Below are 27925 nucleotides of genomic sequence, written 5' to 3'. Positions count from 1 at the left end.
AGCCAGAAACCTGATCCCCATGGACCCTAATGGTCTGTCTGACCCCTACGTGAAGCTCAAGCTCATCCCTGACCCCAAGAACGAGACCAAACAGAAGACCAGGACCATACGCTCCTCACTCAACCCCACCTGGAATGAGTCTTTCAGCTTGTGAGTGTGTGGGTGTGTGTCTTTGAGTGCACCGTGTGTGTTCATGGCATGTGTGCCTGTGTGTTTACATTCCCACTCTGTGTCCCCCCCAGTAAGCTGAAGGTAATGGATAAGGACCGTCGTCTGTCTATAGAGGTGTGGGACTGGGACCGTACCACCAGGAACGACTTCATGGGCTCAATGTCGTTCGGTGTGTCTGAACTAATCAAGTCCCCCGCCTGCGGCTGGTTAGTGATCCTTCACACACAGACAAGTGCCCAGGCACACACACACATATACACACACATATACACACACATATACACACACATATACACACATATACACACACACACACACACACTAGTGTTCTTGTTCATTCATCCTTTACTTATATAGGTAGCTGGAAGTTTTCCAGTCCGATCCCATGGCTGATACTATTTTATAATATGAAATAGGTCCATACTGTTTTCAAATACAAAAACACACTCAGTGAGCCTGTTGGACAGTGCCAACTCCATTCATTAATTCATTAATTCGGCCAGCCAGGCAGCCAGCCATTCAGGCAGCCAGCCAGCCAGCTAGCCAGCTAGCCAGCAAGCATCCATCCCTCTGGGTTCTAATGCATAGACCAGTTGTTGTTGGGATTTTTGTCCGGCTGCTGTGACAAGCCTGGATGGACATACGTAAACACTCTCTTTTAATGTTAGCATACTTCCATCAGTTAGCCTGATTCAACCCTGACTCACAGCTAAGTGCTCAGCGTGTCCTTAGCCTTGCTAGAAGCTGGGGAGAAGATCCAGGACTGGGAAGGAGACCATTGCTTCCTGGAAAGACCTGGACCCACTAGTGCTTAATGCTTGGCATCGGCAGGCATCACTGTAGACAATGACGGTGGTGATGATGATGTGTGTGTTTGGCAGACATTTTAAAGAGGTGTCTCTGTGAGTGTATACAGATGGTCCCTGATGCTTAGTAATGAGGTGTGGTGTGTGTGTGTGTGTGTGTGTGTGTGTGTGTGGTGTGTGTGTGTGTGTGTGTGTGTGTGTGTGTGTGTGTGTGTGTGTGTGTGTGTGTGTGTGTGTGTGTGTGTGTGTGTGTGTGTGTGTGTGTGTGTGTGTGTGTGTGTGTGTGTGTGTGTGTGTGTGTTCTGCCAGTGGGGAAATGTGCCAGAATGGGTACACCTCAGAGCAGCCAACTGTAAACAGAGATATCCATTCTGCTGGCATTGCAGTATCGAGGCTAGACTTACTATAACCACATTATACATATCAATACAGAGCACTGCCAACTGCAAAACCTCTATTGAGTATCACTGATGCTTACATTTGTGGTTGGTCCTGGTCCAGTATAGTGAAGTCAACAAAGGTCATTTTTTTAATTGGTTAACCTGATTGATTGATTGACAGATTCTGACATTGCTGCTGTGGTCCACTCTGCAGGTACAAGATGCTGTGCCAGGAGGAAGGGGAGTACTACAACGTTCCCATCCCTGAGATCGACGACGTCAACATGGAGCTCAGGCATAAGTTTGAGGTGAGGAGAAGAGGATCATGGGATGTGTAGTCCATCGACCACTCACTGGGAAAGACATTAGAGAGTGTGTGCGTGTGAAATTCTAGGAATTACATATTTCTTTATTAGATCTCTGGATGGAATAATAATTGGTTACTGTCACATTGTTGAATAACAATCTTGCCTCCCACCAAGCAGTCTTCTCACTGTCACACACACACACACACACACAAACACACGCCCACACATAATACCTAAGCACTCTCCCTTAACAAATGGATTATTCCTGATTACAGAGCTCTCTGAGATACTGAGCCACCATGGTGATGTTGTCTGTTCTCTCTCTCCGCTGTGTGATTGAATATTACTCTCTCCTCTTTAGCTGTGTGATTAAATATTACTCTCTCCTCTTTAGCTGTGTGATTGAATATTACTCTCTCCTCTTTAGCTGTGTGTTTGAATATTACTCTCTCCTCTTTACCTGTGTGATTGAATATTACTCTCTCCTCTTTACCTGTGTGTTTGAATATTACTCTCTCCTCTTTACCTGTGTGTTTGAATATTACTCTCTCCTCTTTACCTGTGTGTTTGAATATTACTCTCTCCTCTTTAGCTGTGTGATTGAATATTACTTGGAATGAATGCTCTCAGAGTACTACTAGCCTCTTTCACATTTCTCTTTTTCTGTCTATTTTCCTCTGTCTCTTTAATCCATACAAACTACTGACACAGTACCACAGGGCAAAACCATATGACGTCCTTTCCTCGCGTAGTCTCCTGTCCTGAAAGCAAGTCTCCTGAGACCTACATGTAGTTGGGTTGTTTTAATTCTCATGTCGCTCTATTCAACAGCCTTCACATCCCTCCAAGGCCAGGGTTTTCACAAGTCTGGGTGGGTTGCCTGGGAAACCAGAACATCATCATCAGGAAGAGAGAGAGAGGAGAGAGAGGAGAGAGAGAGAGGAGAGAGAGAGAGAGAGAGAGAAAGAAAGAGAGCGAGAAAGAGAGAAAGAGAGATGCCTCTACAGGTGTATAGTATCATTAGAATATTGTAGCTCTTGAGCATGGTGTCCGTTGCATATTGTGAGAGATGGTTTTGACATTCTCTGTATGTGCTGATAATGCCATCCTTTATTAAAAATAAGCTGTTAATAATCATGGACATCGAAGCTCTTTAAAGGGGTGGTGGGGACTTACTACCACTGTAGCTTCTCTTTCCTGTCTCTTCTAGGCCTGCCAATTAAACCACTACCTCAAGGTAGCTCTTCTGCCCCCCACCTCTCCTTAACCATCCCTCCTTTTCCCACCCTTCTCTATCAGCTCTGCAGTCCCCTCTTGTCTTCTTCCATTGATGTCTCACACCTCTCCTCTGATGGTTTGAGTAGCGCTCAGCTTCTTCAAACGTGATTTACTAACAAAGATGCCAAGTTTGTACAGGTCAGGTCATGTGGTTAGGAGCAATTCCAGGCCTGGTCTGCTATGCAAGAGAAATTCTCACATTTTCACTATTACGTCACACATTGTACACACACACACAGACATACGCATAAACACACACACACACACACAGACACACGCATAAACACACACACACAAACACACACAGCGTTGATGTTAGTAAATCTGTGGACCACACAGACCTCTGGAGGGGTCCTCATCCTCACCATCTCAGGCTCAGCAATGCACTGTCATTGCCCAGGAGAGCAACACCACTGCTCCTCATTGGCTAAGACTGACAATGACCCCTCCTTATTGGCCAGTAGTGTGGTCCGCAGCCCGCCTCCTATTAGTCCATCACAAGCCTAGACTATAGAAGGCTAATAAGTGGTTAAGCATGTAGGCATGTGTATCGTGATGAACTGTCCTGTACATGCACGCCTTGGTGTGTGCACACACTCTCCTCCACAAGGTGGCAACATTGGATTGGATTCAATTGTATAGGTTTGTGTGTGTGTGTGTGTGTGTGTGTGTGTGTGTGTGTGTGTGTGTGTGTGTGTGTGTGTGTGTGTGTGTGTGTGTGTGTGTGTGTGTGTGTGTGTGTGTGTGTGTGTGTGTGTGTGTGTGTGTGTGTGTGCGGTAAACTCAATGGTCAAATGCTCTCACAAAATCTATTGTATGTTTCACATTGTCTAACTTCTCATCTACGTTAAGCTTTTTTGTTGTACAAACTAAACTTCAGATTCCAACACATTACATATAACCATCATTGGAAAGCATTTAAGTCATAATATCAGCTAACATAAAACTGTAGTAACATAGTAAGTACTGTAGTGAGTACTTACTTAAAAAGGGCCTTTTTAATGCTTTGCGTACATAAAAAAAGAAACCATTGCACCTTGTGTTTAATTGCCTTTCTGATGTTGACCACTAGAGCCAGCTGCTCTTTTTCATACCAACAGCCACTAGATTGGAAACCAATAACACCACCTAACACTACCAACCCATTTAGTCAACGTTAATGTCAACACACCTACCTATAATCTCCCTGTAGATCTAACATGATGACGTTCTGAAGTTCATGCTTGTTGTTGGTGGTGTGTCGGTGCAGTAAAGGGCCGGTCCCGATGCTCTGCTTGCATTAGCCTCTCCTGTCTATAGACTGGTTTAGTGTCTGTCTCTGAGCAATCATACATCAGTCAGCCCACCTTTATTCCCCACTTCCACTGGGATCTCCCAGTCTCTCTGCATCCTGCTACAGAAGCTGGGTCTAGAACGCTGTCAACCATCATAAGAGCCACTTGAAAATGAATGCTCTGTGCATCTTACAAAATCCCCAGCGACTTATATTATAAGATTTTGAACCATTTTTATTTTATTTTATTTTATATTTCACCTTTATTTAACCAGGTAGGCTGGTTGAGAACACCTTTATTTAACCAGGTAGGCTAGTTGAGAACACCTTTATTTAACCAGGTAGGCTAGTTGAGAACACCTTTATTTAACCAGGTTGGCTAGTTGAGAACAAGTTCTCATTTACAACTGCGACCTGGCCAAGATAAAGCATAGCAGTGTGACACAAACAACAACACAGAGTTACACATGGAGTAAACAAACATACAGTCAATAACACAATAGAAAAAAAGTATATATACAGTGTGTGCAAATGAGGTGAGATAAGGGAGGTAAGGCAATAAATAGGCCATAGTGGCAAAATAATTACAATTTATCAATTAAACACTGGAATAATAGATGTGCAGAAGATGAATGTGCAAGTAGAGATACCGGGGTGCGAAGGAGCAAAAAATAAAATAACAGTATGGGGATGAGGATGAGGTAGTTGGATGGGCTATTTACAGATGGGCTATGTACAGGTGCAGTGATATGTGAGCTGCTCTGACAGCTGGTGCTTAAAGTTAGTGAGGGAGATATGAGTCTCCAGCTTCAGTGATTTTTGCAGTTCGTTCCAGTCATTGGCAGCAGAGAACTGGAAGTAAAGCCAAAGGAGGAATTGGCTTTGGGGGTGACCAGTGAAATATACCTGCTGGAGCGCATGCTACTGGTGGGTGCTGCTATGGTGACCAGTGAAATATACCTGCTGGAGCGCATGCTACTGGTGGGTGCTGCTATGGTGACCAGTGAAATATACCTGCTGGAGCGCATGCTACGGGTGGGTGCTGCTATGGTGACCAGTGAGCTGTGATAAGGCGGGGCTTTACCTAGAAATGACTTATAGATGACCTGGAGCCAGTGGGTGCGGCGACAAATATGAAGCGAGGGCCAGCCAACGAGAGCATACAGGTCGCAGTGGTGGGTAGTATATGAGGCTTTGGTGACAAAACAGATGGCACTGTGATAGACTGCATCCAATATGCTGAGTAGAGTGTTGGAGGCTATTTTGTAAATTACATCGCCAAAGTCAAGGATCGATCGGATAGTCAGTTTTACGAGGGTATGTTTGGCAGCATGAGTGAAGGACGCTTTGTTACGAAATAGTAAGCCGATTCTAGATTTAATTTTGGATTGGAGATGCTTAATGTGAGTCTGGAAGGAGAGTTTACAGTCTAACCAGACACCTAGGTATTTGTAGATGTCCACATATTCTAAGTCAGAACCGTCCAGTGTAGTGATGCTAGACGGGCGCGCAGGTGTTGGTAGCGATCAGTTGAAGAGCATGCATTTAGTTTTACTTGCATTTAAGAGCAGTTGGAGGCCACGGAAGGAGTGTTGCATGGCGTTGAAGCTCGTCTGGAGGTTAGTTAACACAGTGTCCAAAGAAGGGCCAGAAGTATACAGAATGGTATCGTCTGCGTAGAGGTGGATCAGAGAATCACCAACAGCAAGAGCGACATCATTGATGTATACAGAGAAAAGAGTCGGCCCGAGAATTAAACCCTGTGGCACCCCCATAGAGACTGCCAGAGGTGCAGAAAACAGGCCCTCCGATTTGACACACTGAACTCAGTCTGAGAAGTAGTTGGTGAACCAGGCGAGGCAGTCATTTGAATAACCAAGGCTGTTGAGTCTGCCAATAAGAATGTTGTTGATTGACAGAGTCGAAAGCCTTGGCCAAGTCGATGAATACAGCTGTACAGCATTGTCTCTTATCGATGGAGGTTATAATATCGTTTATGACCCTGAGCGGGGCTGAGGTGCACCCATGACCAGCTCTGAAACCAGATTGCATAGCGGAGAGGGTGTGTTGGGATTCGAAATGGTCGGTGATCTCTTTGTTAACTTGGTTTTCGAAGACCTTGGAAGGCAAGGTAGGATAGATATAGGTCTGTAGCAGTTTGGGTCTAGAAGAGGGGGATGACCGCAGCAGCTTTTCAATCTTTGGGGATCTCAGACAATAAGAAAGAGAGATTGAACAGGCTAGAAATAGGGGTTGTAACAATTTTGTCTAATAATTTTAGAAGGGAGGGTCCAGATTGTCTAGTTTTGCTGATTTATAGGGGTCCAGATGTTGACCAGGGTATGGGGTGGCCAGGTGGAAAGCAAGGCCAGCTGTAGAAAAATGCTTATTGAAATTCTCAATTATCGTGGATTTATCGGTGGTGACAGTGTTTCCTAGCCTCAGTGCAGTGGGCAGCTGAGAGGAGGTGCTCTTATTCTCCATGAACTTTACAGTGTCCCAGAACTTTTTGGAGTTTGTGCTACAGGATGCAAATTTCTGTTTGAAAAAGCTAGCCATTGCTTTCCTAACTGCCTGTGTATATTTCCCTGAAAAGTTGCATATCGCGGGGGCTATTCGATGCTAATGCAATACGCCACAGAATGTTTTTGTGCTGGTCAAGGGCAGTCAGGTCTGGAGTGAACTATGGAGTGGGCTATATCTGTTCCTGGTCCTAAATTTTTTGAATGGGACATGCTTATTTAAGATTGTGAGGAAAGCACTTTTAAAGAATAACCAAGCATCTTCTACTGACGGAATGAGGTCAATATCCTTCCAGGATACCCGGGCCAGGTCGATTAGAAAGGCCTGCTTGCTGAAGTGTTTAAGGGAGTGTTTGACAGTGATGAGGGGTGGTCATTTGACCGCAGACCCATTACAGACGCAAGCAATGAGGCAGTGATCGCTGAGATCCTGTTTGAAGACAGCAGAGGTGTATTTTGGAGGGCAGGTTGGTTAGGATGATATCTATGAGGGTGCCTGTGTTTATGGATTTGGGGTTGTACCTGGTGGGTTCATTGATAATTTGTGTGCGATTGAGGTACATCAAACTTAGATTGTAGCATGGCCGGGGTGTTAAGCTTGTCCCAGTTTAGGTCACCTAACAGCATGAGCTCTGAAGATAGATGGGGGGCAATCAGTTCACATATGGTGTCCAAGGCACAGCTGGGGGCAGAAGGTGGTCTATAGCAAGCGGCAACGGTTGGCCTTCATCAGAGTGTCAAGAGTCTTTCCCTGGTGTCCAGAGACAAATTTCAACTAATTAAAAAGACCTAGTTATCGAAAAGACAAAGTCAACCGGTCCTTTAAAAATTGCAGTTCATTTTGTCAAATCGTGTTTGTATTTTTCATCAGGTGTGCATTCACCACCAGAATCATAATAGAATCAGGAACGTGATAGTGAGTCTGGTCCAAGGCTCCAGTTCTTTCTGAAATGCAATCATAGACAGGTAGTTGGCCTGGCAACAGTTGTCTCTCTGCTGGGTGTTAGTTTCCTTTTTCTCTTGTTATCTGAAAGAAACAGACAGCGGTTGGAGCTGCAGTGGTGGCCGGTGAGCTCTAATTGCCCTCTGTGTTGGGGACATGGCAGTCCAATCATTGTCACAAAGGGGCACAGAGACACCCCTACTGACCCACACCCATGCCTCACAATAATGCCAAATACTACTCTGGAGAACTGTCAATCAAAGGGCAACACATTCTTTTTTTTATGCTCCAATCAGTCGATATGAAACATCAAAACATCTGAATTGTTCTGTTATTACAACTTTTGGTTATCAAATCTTTATGTTGTCTTGGTGCTTCTGCATTCATTTTCTGAATTAGTTTGTGTTGTTTGGGATATAAATTGGTAGTAGCTTCATCATGGGTCCATTCTGAAGCCTTGAAAATATGTAGATCTTAAAAGCTGTAAGCCTATCGTCAAAGCATAGCCCCACTAGAGCATGGTAGCAGTCTATTACCATGGCATCTATCCCAGTGTTAAAGCTACCATAAAGCAGACAGATGAGTGGGAATAGTGTTTGTGACTCTGAGGAATATTACCTGACTCCAGAACAGCTGTTATGGAACTCCCACAAGTCCCAGAGCACCAGACTATACTTTCTGACTGACTCTCTGTCAGTCTCATAGGCAGGAGACACTTAAAGGGGCAATCTGCTATTTAAACAACACAAAAGTGGACACCCCTCTGCTTTTTTGGGTAAACACCTGAAGGATAGGGTTAGGGAAATGTATTGACAGAGCTATGGATGCATGAACTGACCATCCATCTGATCAAAATTATAGTTTTAACTATTTTGAAGCTATACAGTGTTAGTAAAACAATCTTATATTTTGGGTTCTGATGACAGTTGAACTACTCTCATGAGGCATTTCTAAGTTATATTATTGACGAATCAATGGATATATATCATTCATTTAAAAGTCCCAAAATGGATGTAGCAATCGCAGATTGCCCCTTTAATGCTTGGTCTCAACTCTGTTCCACACCAATAGACACTGGATGAAAGGCAGCTGAGCACTGGGTTGCATTTGATGCTGTCAGAATCAGAAGAGTAGGATTTCATCATGTTGGTTGTGTGAAAGAAAGAATCTGGATGCATCCCAAATAGCCCCCTGTTCCCTTTATAGTGCACTACTTTAGACTAGAGGCCTATGGGTGCCATTTGGGACACGTTCTCCCCCTTAAGGACAGATCATTTACTTGGCAGGCTGCATCAAGCACCTCATGACATTTTTGTTATTTTGTTTGTTGGATGTTGAGTCATGTCTGTGGAGCATGTAGAATGAATTGTAATATGTGGGGTTAATAAAATGTGGTGTAACAAGTTTGTGTGTGTGTGTGTGTGTGTGTGTGTGTGTGTGTGTGTGTGTGTGTGTGTGTGTGTGTGTGTGTGTGTGTGTGTGTGTGTGTGTGTGTGTGTGTGTGTGTGTGTGTGTGTGTGTGTGTGTGCATGCGTGCGTGCGTCTGTGTGTGTGTGTGCGTGCGTCTGTGTACGTGCGTGCGTGCGTGCGTGCGTGCGTGTGTGTGTGTGTGTGCGTGCGTGCGTCTGTGTGTGTGCGTACGTATCTGCGTATGTGTGTTTTGCGACGTAGAAAGCCAAGTTGGGCCATGGGAAGAAAGTGATTACGCCAGCGGACCACAGACGGTTCAGCTCGGACCGCACCATGCCCGGAATGGACCGTGTCCGACTCAGTGACTTCAACTTTCTGGCTCTGCTGGGGAAGGGCAGCTTTGGCAAGGTAAGAGAAGGGGCTGGGAATGTAACATGTGAGTAGTTGAATTCATTAGAGGTTGAGGCATCAAGCTGGACCAGCAGAACCAATGGCAGGGATAGTTTTTTACATATTCGGTAGACTACTTTTGAGGTGTGAAAACATCTGACAAACTTATATTTTTGGAATGTAATGTCCCTTTAAGGTTAGGGTTAGGGCTAGTGGTGTAAATCCCGTGGAGAGAAAGCACCTTTAACCCCAGGTGTCCCTGTGTAGGTGATGCTGGCAGAGATGAAGTCCACAGAGGAGCTGTACGCCGTCAAGATCCTGAAGAAGGACGTGGTGATCCAGGATGATGATGTGGAGTGTACCATGGTGGAGAAGAGAGTCCTGGCCCAGAGAGACAAACCACCGTTCCTCACTGCACTCCACTCCTGCTTTCAGACTGTGGTAGGTACTGTACACACAGACGCACACATGGGCATATATACATGGACTTACACATGCACGCACGCACGCGCACACACACACACACACACACACACACACACACACACACACACACACACACACACACACACACACACACACACACACACACACAGGGGATTCCCAGTGGGACTAAGGGGTTCAGGGGTCATCCTGCAGCTGAATAATAGAGAAGGCCTCCTCAGTGTTTTCTCATCACTCTTTCATGAACCTCTCACTGAGAAGAAACAGACAGAGCCCTCGACGACGCATCTACACACACTCCTTTAGAGCACGGGCTTGTGTGTGAAGTCCTCACAAGGATAAGAAAACAAAGACACTTCTGCCAAGTGAAGACATTTTCCTGTCCCCACAAGGACCATTACTATTTTAGGCTTAGGGTTTGGGTTTAGGTTTAGGGTTAGAATTCGGGTTAGGGTTAGAATTAGGGTATGTATGTATTTAATGTGTGTATGTTTCTTTTGTGTCATTGTCTTTGTGCGTGTACACGGCACACACTGCTTCAACACAGTGGCCAGTGAGTTGAGTGAGTTGAACCTCTCCAAACAGCCCCAGCATATAGATCTACAGAGCAGAGAGAGAAGAGAGAGAAGAGAGGCCTTTGTCTTCAATCAGCCCTGTGGAGAGTACTGCTCCAGCCTCTCTGTCTGACTGACAGATGACTTATAAGGCCTTTCATAAAACAATAAAACACTCAGGTCTGAAGGTTACACCTGACACCTGCTGGGCTTTCATACACTTCAGGGATGGATTATGGGACTGTTGGTCTTCTATGTTGTGTACATCAGCAGGGTACTGATGAGGGTACAAACCTACTGTGTTTTGTTTCCTCTGTTGACGTCTGTCAGCTTTCTATTTCTGTGGTTCAGGTAGTACAGGTATTAATAGGAGGCTGTGGGTCAGGTAGTACAGGTATTAATAGGAGGCTGTGGGTCAGGTAGTACAGGTATTAATAGGAGGTTGTGGGTCAGGTAGTACAGGTATTAATAGGAGGCTGTGGGTCAGGTAGTACAGGTATTAATAGGAGGCTGTAGGTCAGGTAGTACAGGTATTAATAGGAGGCTGTAGGTCAGGTAGTACAGGTATTAATAGGAGGCTGTAGATCAGGTAGTACAGGTATTAATAGGCTGTGGGTCAGGTAGTACAGGTATTAATAGGAGGCTGTAGGTCAGGTAGTACAGGTATTAATTAGGAGGCTGTAGGTCAGGTAGTACAGGTATTAATAGGAGGCTGTAGATCAGGTAGTACAGGTATTAATAGGAGGCTGTAGGTCAGGTAGTACAGGTATTAATAGGCTGTGGGTCAGGTAGTACAGGTATTAATAGGAGGCTGTAGGTCAGGTAGTACAGGTATTAATAGGAGGCTGTAGGTCAGGTAGTACAGGTATTAATAGGAGGCTGTAGATCAGGTAGTACAGGTATTAATAGGAGGCTGTAGGTCAGGTAGTACAGGTATTAATAGGCTGTGGGTCAGGTAGTACAGGTATTAATAGGAGGCTGTTGGTCAGGTAGTACAGGTATTAATAGGAGGCTGTGGGTCAGGTAGTACAGGTATTAATAGGCTGTGGGTCAGGTAGTACAGGTATTAATAGGCTGTGGGTCAGATAGTACAGGTATTAATAGGAGGCTGTAGGTCAGGTAGTACAGGTATTAATAGGTTGTGGGTCAGGTAATACAGGTATTAATAGGAGGCTGTGGGTCAGGTAGTACAGGTATTAATAGGCTGTGGGTCAGGTAGTACAGGTATTAATAGGAGGCTGTAGGTCAGGTAGTACAGGTATTAATAGGAGGCTGTGGGTCAGGTAGTACAGGTATTAATAGGAGGCTGTAGGTCAGGTAGTACAGGTATTAATAGGAGGCTGTGGGTCAGGTAGTACAGGTATTAATAGGCTGTGGGTCAGGTAGTACAGGTATTAATAGGAGGCTGTGGGTCAGGTAGTACAGGTATTAATAGGAGGCTGTGGGTCAGGTAGTACAGGTATTAATAGGCTGTGGGTCAGGTAGTACAGGTATTAATAGGAGGCTGTAGGTCAGGTAGTACAGGTATTAATAGGAGGCTGTGGGTCAGGTAGTACAGGTATTAATAGGAGGCTGTAGGTCAGGTAGTACAGGTATTAATAGGAGGCTGTGGTTCAGGTAGTACAGGTATTAATAGGAGGCTGTGGGTCAGGTAGTACAGGTATTAATAGGAGGCTGTGGGTCAGGTAGTACAGGTATTAATAGGTGGCTGTGGTTCAGGTAGTACAGGTATTAATAGGAGGCTGTGGGTCAGGTAGTACAGGTATGAATAGGAGGCTGTGGGTCAGGTAGTACAGGTATTAATAGGAGGCTGTAGGTCAGGTAGTACAGGTATTAATAAGAGGCTGTGGGTCAGGTAGTACAGGTATTAATAGGAGGCTGTAGGTCAGGTAGTACAGGTATTAATAGGAGGCTGTGGGTCAGGTAGTACAGGTATTAATAGGAGGCTGTGGGTCAGGTAGTACAGGTATTAATAGGAGGCTGTGGGTCAGGTAGTACAGGTATTAATAGGAGGCTGTGGGTCAGGTAGTACAGGTATTAATAGGAGGTTGTGGACCAGGTAGTACAGGTATTAATAGGAGGCTGTGGGTCAGGTAGTACAGGTATTAATAGGAGGCTGTGGGTCAGGTAGTACAGGTATTAATAGGAGGCTGTAGGTCAGGTAGTACAGGTATTAATAGGAGGCTGTAGATCAGGTAGTACAGGTATTAATAGGAGGCTGTAGGTCAGGTAGTACAGGTATTAATAGGCTGTGGGTCAGGTAGTACAGGTATTAATAGGAGGCTGTAGGTCAGGTAGTACAGGTATTAATAGGAGGCTGTAGGTCAGGTAGTACAGGTATTAATAGGAGGCTGTAGATCAGGTAGTACAGGTATTAATAGGAGGCTGTAGGTCAGGTAGTACAGGTATTAATAGGCTGTGGGTCAGGTAGTACAGGTATTAATAGGAGGCTGTTGGTCAGGTAGTACAGGTATTAATAGGAGGCTGTGGGTCAGGTAGTACAGGTATTAATAGGCTGTGGGTCAGGTAGTACAGGTATTAATAGGCTGTGGGTCAGATAGTACAGGTATTAATAGGAGGCTGTAGGTCAGGTAGTACAGGTATTAATAGGTTGTGGGTCAGGTAATACAGGTATTAATAGGAGGCTGTGGGTCAGGTAGTACAGGTATTAATAGGCTGTGGGTCAGGTAGTACAGGTATTAATAGGAGGCTGTAGGTCAGGTAGTACAGGTATTAATAGGAGGCTGTGGGTCAGGTAGTACAGGTATTAATAGGAGGCTGTAGGTCAGGTAGTACAGGTATTAATAGGAGGCTGTGGGTCAGGTAGTACAGGTATTAATAGGCTGTGGGTCAGGTAGTACAGGTATTAATAGGAGGCTGTGGATCAGGTAGTACAGGTATTAATAGGAGGCTGTGGGTCAGGTAGTACAGGTATTAATAGGCTGTGGGTCAGGTAGTACAGGTATTAATAGGAGGCTGTAGGTCAGGTAGTACAGGTATTAATAGGAGGCTGTGGGTCAGGTAGTACAGGTATTAATAGGAGGCTGTAGGTCAGGTAGTACAGGTATTAATAGGAGGCTGTGGTTCAGGTAGTACAGGTATTAATAGGAGGCTGTGGGTCAGGTAGTACAGGTATTAATAGGAGGCTGTGGGTCAGGTAGTACAGGTATTAATAGGTGGCTGTGGTTCAGGTAGTACAGGTATTAATAGGAGGCTGTGGGTCAGGTAGTACAGGTATGAATAGGAGGCTGTGGGTCAGGTAGTACAGGTATTAATAGGAGGCTGTAGGTCAGGTAGTACAGGTATTAATAAGAGGCTGTGGGTCAGGTAGTACAGGTATTAATAGGAGGCTGTAGGTCAGGTAGTACAGGTATTAATAGGAGGCTGTGGGTCAGGTAGTACAGGTATTAATAGGAGGCTGTGGGTCAGGTAGTACAGGTATTAATAGGAGGCTGTAGGTCAGGTAGTACAGGTATTAATAGGAGGTTGTGGACCAGGTAGTACAGGTATTAATAGGAGGCTGTGGGTCAGGTAGTACAGGTATTAATAGGAGGCTGTGGGTCAGGTAGTACAGGTATTAATAGGAGGTTGTGGACCAGGTAGTACAGGTATTAATAGGAGGCTGTGGGTCAGGTAGTACAGGTATTAATAGGAGGCTGTAGGTCAGGTAGTACAGGTATTAATAGGAGGCTGTGGGTCAGGTAGTACAGGTATTAATAGGAGGCTGTGGGTCAGGTAGTACAGGTATTAATAGGAGGCTGTGGACCAGGTAGTACAGGTATTAATAGGTGGCTGTGGTTCAGGTAGTACAGGTATTAATAGGAGGCTGTGGGTCAGGTAGTACAGGTATTAATAGGAGGCTGTGGGTCAGGTAGTACAGGTATTAATAGGAGGCTGTGGGTCAGGTAGTACAGGTATTAATAGGAGGCTGTGGGTCAGGTAGTACAGGTATTAATAGGAGGCTGTGGGTCCGGTAGTACAGGTATTAATAGGAGGCTGTGGGTCAGGTAGTACAGGTATTAATAGGCTGTGGGTCAGGTAGTGCAGGTATTAATAGGAGGCTGTAGGTCAGGTAGTACAGGTATTAATAGGAGGCTGTGGGTCAGGTAGTACAGGTATTAATAGGAGGCTGTGGGTCAGGTAGTACAGGTATTAATAGGAGGCTGTGGGTCAGGTAGTACAGGTATTAATAGGCTGTGGGTCAGGTAGTACAGGTATTAATAGGAGGCTGTGGGTCAGGTAGTACAGGTATTAATAGGAGGCTGTGGGTCAGGTAGTACAGGTATTAATAGGAGGCTGTGGGTCAGGTAGTACAGGTATTAATAGGAGGCTGTGGGTCAGGTAGTACAGGTATTAATAGGAGGCTGTGGGTCAGGTAGTACAGGTATTAATAGGAGGCTGTAGGTCAGGTAGTACAGGTATTAATAGGCTGTGGGTCAGGTAGTACAGGTATTAATAGGAGGCTGTGGGTCAGGTAGTACAGGTATTAATAGGAGGCTGTGGGTCAGGTAGTACAGGTATTAATAGGAGGCTGTGGGTCAGGTAGTACAGGTATTAATAGGAGGCTGTGGGTCAGGTAGTACAGGTATTAATAGGAGGCTGTGGATCAGGTAGTACAGGTATTAATAGGAGGCTGTGGGTCAGTCACTACAGAGGTGTTCTATTAACACTACATCCTGCCTTTCAGCTTTTGTGAAGGTTTATTTGATGTTGATGACTCTCTCTCTCCCTCGCTCCATCTCTGTCATCTCTATCTCTCTCCATCTCTGTCATCTCTATCTCTCTCCATCTCTGTCATGTCTCCTAGGATCGTCTGTACTTTGTGATGGAGTATATTAATGGAGGGGACCTCATGTACCACATTCAGCGAGTGGGCAAGTTCAAGGAGCCACAGGCAGTGTAAGTTACAGTCTGTTGTCACTGGCTATAGCCCCAGCTATACATATAGACCTAGCTCACCTATAAGACAGGTTTAAAGTCAATAGTGCACAGCATCTATATCCTCAAAGTCAGCTCTCTGTAAATGGATGTACTGTATTATCAACCTGGTATTATACCTTTCTGTAACATCTACTGTTTTGAAAAATCATCACACTTTTCAGATATCTACATGCTTTTCCATGTTTCTAAGTGATCATGTTGTTGTCATTGTAGGTTCTATGCTGCAGAGATCGCTGTGGGCCTGTTCTTCCTGCACAGAAAGGGTGTTGTATACAGGTGGGTGTGAAAGTCTCCCTGGAGGAACCATATTCATCTCTACACTGGTTTGGGGATTTCCTTATCCGGTGTAGTGTAGAATTAGTCTCACACTGAAATACAAAACACATCAGGGACAACTACAGTGTTCTTGAGAAACTGTGGTGACACAGGGAGTAACTGCTGTTTGTGAAAGCTGAGTATTGAGCTGCAACTTTGCCTGGCTTGTTTATAATAGCTGTATTTGAACTATATCTGCATGCTGAAAAAGTTAGCTTAGAAGGTTCTATAAATACAGACTGGGAGACTCATTGTAGAGGTAGTGAGATAAAAGAAGGAGAAGTACAGGGAAGATGAAGAAAGAGAGAAAGAAAAGAAGAGCCAAGGCTAAGAGAGGTACAGTTGAAGTGGGAAGTTTACATACATTTAGGTTGGAGTCATTAGAACTCGTTTTTCAACCACTCCACAAATTTCTTGTTAACAAACTATAGTTTTGGCAAGTCAGTTAGGACATCTACTTTGTGCATGACACAAGTCATTTTTCCAACAATTTACGCAGAGTGAAAGTAAATGAACAGGCAAAGGAGCAGAAAGACGCCAGAAAGTAAGGTAGGTGCGAAGGAATGGTGAAAAGAGGCTGGCTGATGTAGGTCCACAGCTGATTAGAGGCCAAAGAATGATTGTCTGTTGTAGTGTTTTAGTGTGTTGAATGCGTGTTGAGGGACAGAAAAACTGGATAATTTAAGGCAAAATATTGATGTTTTTCAAATGTTTTCAGCCTCCCTCTGATCTTCTGCCTCCTTCAGAAAGAACAAACAGTAATAATTCAGTCAACAACACGCCAGCTCCGTAATCAAATGACAGCTGACACAATTAAAATAAGAATATGTTCTTAACTGACTTGCCTAGTAAAATAAAATAAAATAAAAAATTGTCCTTTCACTGTCTCTCCAACTCCCTTTCTTTCTCTCTGTTTATGTCTCTCTTGCTCTTTATCTCTCTCCCTTTCTTTGATCCCTCTATCACAGGGACCTCAAATTGGACAACGTGATGCTGGACTCTGAGGGCCACATTAAGATAGCAGACTTTGGCATGTGTAAGGAGAACATGTATGAAGGCATGGTCACACGCACTTTCTGTGGTACCCCCGACTATATCGCCCCAGAGGTGAGGACCATGGGGTGGGGGGGGGGGGGGCTGAGGGGAGAGACTGGGGGCGAGAGATTGAGGGGAGAGACTGATGGGGAGAGACTAATGGGGGAGTCTGAAGGGAGAGACTGAGTGGGAGAGACTGAAGGTAGAGATTGAGGGGGAGAGACTGAGTGGGAGAGACTGAAGGTAGAGATTGAGAGGGAGAGACTGAGGGGGAGAGACTGAGGGGGAGAGACTGAAGGTAGAGATTGAGAGGGAGAGACTGAGGGGGAGAGACTGAGGGGGAGAGACTGAGGGGGACAGAAGGGAAGAAATGAAGGGGTAGGGGTGAGGATGCCGAGGGCCAGAGATAAGGGGTCATGAACGGAGACATTCCAGAGAGGCTGTACCACTTCATTGTACTGTTTACACCTTCTGTATCCTGTGCATGTGACAAATAAACGTGAATTTTATTTGATATAGTGTATGTTTACTACATGGCCTCACATGTGAATCCTAGACACAGAAGAGCAGAGCTAAAGGACCGAATCGAGGCGGTCGGTCACATATGTGACATAGTACACCATTTCTGGGGACCACTTTTGGCTCATGAGTTCTACTTTCAGAACTACTGGCTAAAAAAGTTTACAAAAGTACTGAATAGAGATGTCCACCAGTAGATCCTGTGTGTGTGTGTGTGTGTGTGTGTGTGTGTGTGTGTGTGTGTGTGTGTGTGTGTGTGTGTGTGTGTGTGTGTGTGTGTGTTGTGTGTGTGTGTGTGTGTGTGTGTGTGTGTGTGTGTGCGTGATCCGCTCCTGCCTCGCTATCTGTAGTAACTCATGAGGGACTGTAGCAACCCAAAGGTAGGAGGTGGGGATAGCCCTGTTTCTATCTCTGGGTTTCCATGGTGGGTGGACCTGAGGTTGAGGTGTCTATTTAATGAATGGACTTTGAATCTGAGCACTTTTCAGACACCTTTTATTTAGCTGTTTACTATATTGAAATCTATATCTAAAGGCAACAGAGAAGAATATAATGGTCATGTTGTCTCAGTGTAAGTTCAAGCCTCAAGTCTCTCAGTAGTCTGTCCTCTCACACGGCTATAATATGACCATGTGGTTACTCCAGCCATAAAGATGCAATATAATATAAATAGTGTTCTATTTCATTCTGTGCCTGAGGCTCGGAGAAGGACCTGGAGCGACATTATAGACCTGTCACTTCTCGTTACTGTGACGAGGAATGGATGCCCATACAGCACATGCTCATACATGTCCCTGTGGTTTGGCGGTAGAGCTGCTTCCTGTCTTGTCTGCTTGAGGGGGTGACAGGTGGTAGAGCTGCTTCCTGTCTTGTCTGCTTGAGGGGGTGACAGGTGGTAGAGCTGCTTCCTGTATTGTCTGCTTGAGGGGGTGACAGGTGGTAGAGCTGCTTCCTGTATTGTCTGCTTGAGGGGGTGACCGGTGGTAGAGCTGCTTCCTGTATTGTCTGCTTGAGGGGGTGACAGGTGGTAGAGCTGCTTCCTGTATTGTCTGCTTGAGGGGTGACAGGTGGTAGAGCTGCTTCCTGTATTGTCTGCTTGAGGGGGTGACCGGTGGTAGAGCTGCTTCCTGTATTGTCTGCTTGAGGGGGTGACCGGTGGTAGAGCTGCTTCCTGTATTGTCTGATTGAGGGGGTGACCGGTGGTAGAATGTTCTTTCCTCATTTCTGCACATGCTGTGTTTTATCCCTCACTACATGTAAGAATTGAATCTCATTTCACGTCTATGGCAAAAGCCATCACAGCTCAGTTACTATTTAGCTGCGCGTGTGTGTGTGTGTGTGTGTGTGTGTGTGTGTGTGTGTGTGTGTGTGTGTGTGTGTGTGTGTGTGTGTGTGTGTGTGTGTGTGTGTGTGTGTGTGTGTGTGTGTGTGTGTGTGTGTGTGTGTGTGTGTGTGCTTGTTTATGCATCCAAGTGAGCATGTGTGTGTGCGAGCGCAAGAGCTTCTGTGTGTTTCTGTACAATGTGTGTGGGTGGACATGTGGACTGGTAAATTGGATGGTAGGAAAATAGTCCTTTGTTATGGCAGATATACATAGCCCACTGTAATAACGGTGGGTGGTGTGGTGGAAGTTTAGAAGAGAACAATCCTATGTGCTGCTACTGCTGTTAACGTAGCTCAGAGCAGAGTAACTGTCCTTGACTGAAATTGCAGGCAGAGCAAACCTGGGTAAATATGAAAATCACATGGGTTGCAGTGGTTCCCACATGCTGGTCCCACAATGGAATAGTGGGTGTGTTTGGGTTGGGCTTCCAGCAGCATATTATTAATGTAATGCGGCTCTTTCACCTTTCTCTCCTCTCTCCTGACAGATCATTGCATATCAGCCCTATGGGAAATCAGTGGACTGGTGGGCTTATGGGGTTCTCCTCTACGAGATGCTAGCAGGACAGGTACGTGCAGTAGTATATTTGTCAGATGGAAGTCTATTGTTCAATAGATCAAATATGGCCTCATGTTATGAGTCCATATTTCACAGCATCCTATAGCCTATATATATATATATGGCTCCAGGTCATCTACAAGACCCTGCTAGGTAAAGTCCCCCCTTATCTCAGCTCGCCAGCAGCAAGAGCGACATCATTGATGTATACATAGAAAAGAGTCGGCCCGAGAATTGAACCCCGTGGCACCCCCATAGAGACTGCCAGAGGTCCCTCCAATTTGACACACTGAACTCTATCAGAGAAGTAGTTGGTTAACCAGGCGAGGCAATCATTTGAGAAACCAAGGCTATTGAGTCTGCCAATAAGAATGTTGTGATTGACAGAGTCGAAGCCTTAGCCATGTCGATGAATAAGGCTGCACAGTAGTGTCTCTAATCGATGGCAGTTATGATAACGTTTAGGACTTTGAGCATGGCTGAGGTGCACCCATGACCAGCTCTGAAACCAGATTGCATAGCGGAGAAGGTACGGTGGGATTCGAAATGGTCGGTAATCTGTTTGTTAACTTGGCTTTCGAAGACCTTAGAAAGGCAGGGTAGAATAGAGTTTAGGTCTAGAGTGTCTCCCCCTTTGAAGAGGGGGATGAGCGCGGCAGCCTTCCAATCTATGGGAATCTCAGACGATACGAAAGAGAGGTTGAACAGGCTAGTAATAGGGGTTGCAACAATTTCGGCAGATCGTTTTAGAAAGAGATGGTCCAGATTGTCTAGCCCGGCTGATTTGTAGGGGTCCAGATTTTGCAGCTCTTTCAGAACATCAGCTATCTGGATTTGGGTGAAGGAGAAGTGGGGAGGCTTGGGTGAGTTTCTGTGGGGTGTGGAGGGCTGTTGATCGGGGTGGGGGTAGCCAGGTGGAAAGCATGGCCAGCCGTAGATAAATGCTTATTGAAATTCTCAATTATAGTGGATTTATTGTTGGTGACAGTGTTTCCTAGCCTCGGTGCAGTGGGCAGCTGGGAGGAGGTGCTCTTATTCTCCATGGACTTTACAGTGTCGCAGAACGTTTTTGAGTTTGTGCTACATTATGCAAATTTCTGCTAGAAAAAGCTAGCCTTAGCTTTCCTAATTGCCTGTGTATATTTGTTCCTAACTTCCCTGCATATCACAGGGGCTGTTTGATGCTAATGCAGTACGCCACAGGATGTTTTTATGCTGGTCAAGGGCAGTCAGGTCTGGAGAGAACCAAGGGCTATATCTGTTCCTGGTTCTACATTTTTTGAATGGGGCATGCTTATTTAAGATGGTGGGGAAGGCACTTTTAAAGAATAACCAGGCATCCTCTACTGACAGGATGAGGTCAATATCCTTCCAGGATACCCGGGCCAGGTCGATTAGAAAGGCCTGCTTGCTGAAGTGTTTTAGGGAGCGTTTGACAGTGATGAGGGGTGGTCATTTGACCGCAGACCCATTACGGATGCAGGCAATGAGGCAGTGAGTACAGACCTGGGTAGTAAGACAGAACTCTGCAGGCTATCTCTGCAGGAGATTACATCACCGACCCCTTTGGCAGTTCTATCTTGTCGGAAAATGTTACAGTTAAGGATGGAAATTTCTGGGTTTTTGGTGGTCTTCCTTATCCAGGATTCAGACACGGCTAGGACATCCGGGTTGGCAGAGTGTGCTAATGGCGTTGTTGTCACAGTAGCACTCAATAACAGGGCAAAGCATGTCATTGCATTCTGATGGGAAAATCTGAACAGATGGTAGAGAACTATGGCTGGCATCTATTGCCAATATGAACCCATTGTACACCAATGACTTCTATGACAGATGAAAGACTTCACAGGGGAACATTAAAGGAACTCACACACACACACAGAGAGAAATTAGAACCACAGGTTGGTTCTGAGTGGCTGCTGGGTTTTTAGGGCTGAGTTCCCAACTGTCCTCTGTTTTATTCCACCTCAGAGTGGTGGCTAGTTCGGTCCCTCTGTAACGAGCACACAAAGCTGTGGTATCACGCTGTGTAAGATCACAAAGACAAGGGGATTGACAATATACATGAATGGTCATATTTCTTTGGCTATTTGTCCTTTTTAAAGATATACTGTAAGTATACCATAAGCACTGCATGTACAGTAAACTTATTTTCATATCTTATCCACTATAACCATGTTGCTACAAATGTGGACCTTCAGTAAGCAAATTGCAGTAAAATGTGGACCCTCACTCAACTGTATCAATGAATGACGTGTGTATGTTGTTTCCCTGAAGCCGCCTTTCGATGGAGAGGATGAAGATGAGTTGTTCCAGTCCATCATGGAGCACAACGTGTCCTACCCCAAATCCATGTCTAAGGAGGCTGTCGTCATCTGCAAGGGAGTAAGTAGCTGGGAGATATGGGGTTGTATCTCTCCTACAGTAACTCACTGGGAGATATGGGGTTGTATCTCTCCTACAGTAACTCACTGGGAGATATGGGGTTGTATCTCTCCTACAGTAACTCACTGAGAGATATGGTGTTGTATCTCTCCTACAGTAACTCACTGGGAGATATGGGGTTGTATCTCTCCTACAGTAACTCACTGGGAGATATGGGGTTGTATCTCTCCTACAGTAACTCACTGAGAGATATGGGGTTGTATCTCTCCTACAGTAACTCACTGGGAGATATGGGGTTGCATCTCTCCTACAGTAACTCACTGGGAGATATGGGGTTGTATCTCTCCTACAGTAACTCACTGGGAGATATGGGGTTGTATCTCTCCTACAGTAACTCACTGGGAGATATGGGGTTGTATATCTCCTACAGTAACTCACTGAGAGATATGGGGTTGCATCTCTCCTACAGTAACTCACTGGGAGATATGGGGTTGTATCTCTCCTACAGTAACTCACTGGGAGATATGGGGTTGTATCTCTCCTACAGTAACTCACTGGGAGATATGGGGTTGTATCTCTCCTACAGTAACTCACTGGGAGATATGGGGTTGTATCTCTCCTACAGTAACTCACTGGGAGATATGGGGTTGTATCTCTCCTACAGTAACTCACTGGGAGATATGTGGTTGTATCTCTCCTACAGTAACTCACTGAGAGATATGGGGTCATCATTTTAAATGGGCATCGATGACCCTATACATAAGTTGTTCAACTCATGTACAAAGCATTTTACACAATGCTTGTGAGGCAACATATACAGTATATATTTTTGACACCACACAACGGTGCCAATGTGATTTGGAACTGGATGGCATGCTCCAACTGAAAAACAGAATGATATACAATATGTAGGGCTTTTATTTCAACTTGAAATCGACAACATGGACACAACCCCCCCCCAACAAAGTTTTGCCATGGAACGTAGAGAAAAGTTTGCTGCATTTCTACACATTTACCCATGGGGCGGAGGGAAGTTTTAGCAATTTTATAACTCATTCCTTGGCAGTGGGTGGAGAGAAAAAAATGTGTGATTTTACAGCTAATTTCCTGTAATTCCACACGTTTTGCCATAGGGTGATGAGAAATGTTTTCAGTAATAAAAATGAATAAGGGCCCCCCCGGTCGGTAATTTGACCATGATTACTACATGTAAATATAGCTGGCTAGACTAACTTACCGATCTCATTTTGTTTGCTGACATGGGCTGATTGAGTGACTGTCAGTGACTGACATGACAAGAAACAAAATGCTGATGCACAAACACATTTCATTCTACAATTGTAACTCTCAACAGTAAGTTGAGATCCTGACTAAGTTCCTACAAAAGCGGGCCACCTGGCGGGCCACCATCCCTGGTCTCCTTGGTATCAAAGTCACATAGTCTTCCTCTTCTTTCTGTGGATGGCCATGCTTATATACACTATCATTCAAAAGTTTGGGGTCACTTAGAAATGTTCTTGTTTTTGAAAGAAAAGCACTTTTTTGTCCATTAAAATAACATCAAATTGATTAGAAATACAGTGTAGATATTGTTAATGTTGTAAATGACTATTGTAGTTGGAAATGACAGAGGCCCATTATCAGCAACCATCACTCCTGTGTTCCAATGGCACGTTGTGTTAGCTAATCCAAGTTTATCCTTTTAAAAGGCTAATTGATCGTTAGAAACCCCTTTTGCAATTCTGTTAGCACAGCTGAAAACTGTTGTTCAGTTTTCACAAAACAGCACGAACTGGCGCTAACCAGTAGAGAGGCCCCGGTGCACAACTGAGCAAGAGGACAAGTACATTAGAGTGTCTAGTTTGAGAAACTATTCTGGTTAGGGCCAGTTTGTGCTGATCTGTGAAGGGAGTAGTACACAGCGTTGTACGAGATCTTCAGTTTCTTGGCAATTTCTCGCATGGAATAACTTTAATTTCTCAGAACAAGAATAGACTGATGTGTTTCAGAAGAAAGTGCTTTGTTTATGGGCATTTTGAGCCTGTAATCGAACCCACAAATGCTGACACTCCAGATACTCAACTAGTCTAAAGAAGGCCAGTTTTATTGCTTCTTTAATCAGTACAACAGTTTTCAGCTGTGCTAACAGAATTGCAAAAAGGTTTTCTAATGATCAATTAGCCTTTTAAAATGATAAACTTGGATTAGCTAAAACAACGTGCCATTGGAACACAGATGGTTGCTGATAATGGTACGCCTATGTAGATATTCCATAAAAAAATCTGCCGTTTCCAACTACATTGGCCATTTACAACATTAACAATGTCTACACTGTATTTCTGATCAATTTGATGTTATTTTAATGGACAGAAAATGTGTTTTTCTTTCAAAAACAAGGACATTTCTAAGCGTCCCCAAACTTTTGAATGGTAGTGTACCATTGAAATTTGAATTTTGCAGCAATTTACACACAGAAGAGATTCAATTTAGATGTTCTGTCTTCGGTTCAGTTACTTAGGGATGATGTCACCTGCTGTCCATGCTTCTGAACATATACAGTAATTCATCATCTGATGCTATTGTCGTCTTGACAACAGAGGCGTGTCTCCTCAACCCTTCTCTCCTCCACCTTTAAATCTATATGATCTATGAAATCATTATTAAATGAGACAATTTGGAGTTGAATAAAATAAGCGCTAAATACATATTATCGATAACCATCATTGGCAATTTCCTCCCCATTCTATTTTTAGGCTGGATTCTGAATAATGAAAATATGGATCAAAAATAAGGTTATTAAGGAAGGCTGTTGGAAAGGGAAATATAGAGTGGCTTTAAGAGTTGAAGGGAAGCTGCACAACAGACCACCAGTAATAAAGAACTGCTGTTGTCAAGGCTATACAATTGTAGCTTCTATAATGCTCAGTTATGGGCTTCTCTCTCTCTTTCTCTCTCACTCCCTCCCTCTCTCTCCCTCCCCCATCACATTACTTCCCCCACCCTCCAGTTCATGACCAAGCACCCATCAAAGCGTCTGGGCTGTGGTCTGGAGAGCGAGAGGGACATCCGGGAGCAGGCCTTCTTTAGACGTATAGACTGGGACCGCCTCGCCAACAGAGAGATCCAACCGCCATTCAAGCCTAAAACGGTGTGTATGTGTGCGTGCGTGACTTACCCAGCTATTAGAGTCATTCCAGAAGTTATTGGAAGTCTATGATCAGATGAAAGAGACCCTTTTATCCACATGCACAGGCTGCTATGATAACAAGTCCCTTTAAAGGGGAAATCTTCAGTTCAAACCATTACACCCCTCCACTGCTAGCTACAGTAAGAGATGGGGCTGGAGAAATGTATCCACCAGACTGACCATCCATCATATCAAAATGACAGTTTTAACCATGTTTTGAGGTGATACAGTGTTTGTTTACAATGATTCTGTTTACAAACAAAGGAGTAAAACAAGCTTATATTTTGGGTTCTGATGGAGTAAAAACATTTAACTAAGCTCTTGAGGGTTTTATAAGTTATATTCCTCAAGAATCAATGGGGAAATATCATGGAAATAGAAGTCAAAAAGTGGATGTAGCAAACACGTATTGGCACTTTAACCTTTTAATGCAGTGGACTAAATCAGGGTCACACGGAATGTTTCTTGGTAGTCTTAAATAAATCTACTTTGAAACAAAAGTATACACCTCACACACATGGTTATGGTCTTAAAATGAAGAAGACACCTGTACCATGTCAGATATGGAGTTTAAATGTATTCAATGTTTTGTTTAAATCCCAATATTACACTTTATATACATCACAGGAGCCTGAAATATAACAAAACCGCTTGACATAGAAACACAACATTTTCTGCATTTAAAAAAAAAAAAAAATCTAAAAAATATGAATAACATTCCACCCATGAGGCCACTAGAGGGCGATTTGGTCATTTGACTGAAGGAAAGGGCTGGAGAGGACCACTCACCACTCTGATGCACAACATCAAAGCCACACACTTCAGGTGCACTATTACTCATAAGTGGGGTTTGTATCATATTTCAAAAGAGTTGTAAAACTATTTTTAAAGAGTTTTAGAGAGTCTGTTTCCATAACAAAATTGGCCACTGTAGAAATGTAGGCATCACTTAGTGTGTGTGTGTGTGTGTGTGTGTGTGTGTGTGTGTGTGTGTGTGTGTGTGTGTGTGTGTGTGTGTGTGTGTGTGTGTGTGTGTGTGTGTGTGTTCGTCCGTGTGTTCGTGCCTGTGGGTTTCTCTCTGATTCATCTCCTACCCTGTGTGAATCTGAGAGCCTGCAGCCATGTGTCACTGTGGGAGGTTAAAAGACTGCTAGAGCACAGCTGCAGCCTCCATCTACCCTCCTCCATCCCTCCCTCCATCCCACCATCCTCCTTTGCCACCCTTCCTATTGCTAAACACACTCTCACAACCAGGTGTGGGGGCTTTGTGACCAAACCCACACCCCAACCCCTACCCACCCCTCTCTCCCTCCATCCCACTTCTCTCCATCACAGCCCTTCTTTTCCTACAAACACACTTGCCGGGCGTGGGGGCTTTGTGACCGAACCCTCCTACAGAGGTTTAAGAATACATAGGTTTAGAAATAGCCCTCTAAAAGCCTCCTAGCCCTCACACCATATCCACCGCATTGCTTCATGGCGGATGTATCAGTGTGGGTTCACATACAAACAGAGCTAATTCTGGTCTCCATTTATTCTGGAGGTATCGTGAGGTACAGTATACTGTCATAATGAGATCATTCTGGAGGTATCGTGAGGTACAGTATACTGTCATAATGAGACCATTCTGGAGGTATCGTGAGGTACAGTATACTGTCATGATGAGATCATTCTGGGGGTATCGTGGGGTACAGTATACTGTCATGATGAGATCATTCTGGAGGTATCGTGAGGTACAGTATACTGTCATAATGAGATCATTCTGGGGGTATCGTGGGGTACAGTATACTGTCATAATGAGATCATTCTGGAGGTATCGTGAGGTACAGTATACTGTCATAATGAGATCATTCTGGGGGTATCGTGGGGTACAGTATACTGTCATGATGAGATCATTCTGGAGGTATCGTGAGGTACAGTATAGTGTCATAATGAGATCATTCTGGAGGTATCGTGAGGTACAGTATACTGTCATAATGAGATCATTCTGGGGGTATCGTGAGGTACAGTATACTGTCATAATGAGATCCTTCTGGAGGTATCGTGAGGTACAGTATACTGTCATAATGAGATCATTCTGGGGGTATCGTGAGGTACAGTATACTGTTGTAATGAGATCATTCACCCACAAAAAGTGACAGCTAGACATCCTCTTGCTGTGGGCAACATAATGCACTTCCTTTACCGCCTAATATCAGCCATGTCTCTGTCTCTCCCTCTACCTCCCCCCTCTCTCTCACACACCCACACAGGGTGGCAAAGGAGCAGAAAACTTTGACAAGTTCTTCACACGCACCCAGCCCATGTTGACCCCTCCAGACCAGCTAGTCATCGCCAACATTGACCAGAGCGACTTCGCTGGTTTCTCCTACATCAACCCACAGTTCATCCACCCTTCCCTCCTCCACAGTGTGGTATGAGGGGATAGATCAGGGAGAGGAGGTTGAGAGAGAAAGAGGTTGGTGAGAGAGCAAGAGAGAGAGAGAGAGAGAGGAGAGAGGGGGAGAAGAGAGCCATGTGGACTGGGACTGGGACAGCAACCCTCCAGATTGACCACCAATCCCCTATTGTCACTTTGTCAAAGAGACTAATATTATCTTCATGTGTTCTCTGGACTTCAGTCGGCGACATTCTGTAAACAAGCTGTCCGCGAACGATCTCGATTGGAATTTGTCTGATGCGATGGAGGGGGTAAGGGAGGGGGGAGGGGTTGGTGTACAGGGGAGTATGTCTATCTGGTGATTGAGCGCAGTAATCATGGATACATTGATTTGTGAAGTAGGCCTGCAGTAAGCGTTGACCGTACAGTAAGCGTTGACATGAATTGCACACTGTTACCATGGGGAACCCTTTAACTCTGCAACCTACTGGCCTAACATTCAGGAATGGGTTCCATGTTTTCCACAGTTCCAGAACCTCCTACTTGCTCTAGAACCTAGAGCCAAACCCTACCTTCCTGTCCGGAAGTTGTCTGTGGGACTACATACAGTATCTCATGATTCCTCAGTGTGTTGCTATGGATAGTAAAAGAGCACTCCCTCCCTATGAAGCATGATGGAACATACCCTCCTGTCCCTATCTTTCCTCTCTCTGCTGTACCTACTGTACTGTACTGCCATTTC

At 44.7% G+C, this 27925-nt stretch overlaps 1 protein-coding gene across 2 annotated transcripts; it reads left to right on the top strand.

The window, feature by feature from the left end:
- LOC109876162 (protein kinase C alpha type) lies at nucleotides 1–27925 on the top strand. 2 transcript variants are annotated; one of them, XM_031819640.1, is made up of 13 exons: nucleotides 1–150; nucleotides 243–377; nucleotides 1572–1665; nucleotides 2876–2902; nucleotides 9353–9499; nucleotides 9749–9922; nucleotides 15287–15378; nucleotides 15634–15696; nucleotides 16704–16842; nucleotides 19161–19241; nucleotides 21509–21616; nucleotides 24624–24764; nucleotides 27056–27925. In XM_031819640.1, the coding sequence occupies exons 1-13, from the start codon at nucleotides 20–22 to the stop codon at nucleotides 27221–27223; spliced, it is 1500 nt and encodes a 499-aa protein (XP_031675500.1). In that variant the 5' UTR covers nucleotides 1–19; the 3' UTR covers nucleotides 27224–27925. The 2 variants fall into 2 exon arrangements, with proteins under 2 accessions (XP_031675500.1, XP_031675501.1); XM_031819641.1 differs by lacking the exon at nucleotides 2876–2902.

This window comes from Oncorhynchus kisutch, unplaced genomic scaffold (genome assembly GCF_002021735.2).
Source record: "Oncorhynchus kisutch isolate 150728-3 unplaced genomic scaffold, Okis_V2 scaffold2378, whole genome shotgun sequence".
In the NCBI taxonomy this organism is placed as follows: domain Eukaryota; kingdom Metazoa; phylum Chordata; class Actinopteri; order Salmoniformes; family Salmonidae; genus Oncorhynchus; species Oncorhynchus kisutch.
Note: the sequence above shows the minus strand (reverse complement) of the source record. Positions and strands in the feature narration are given on the sequence as shown.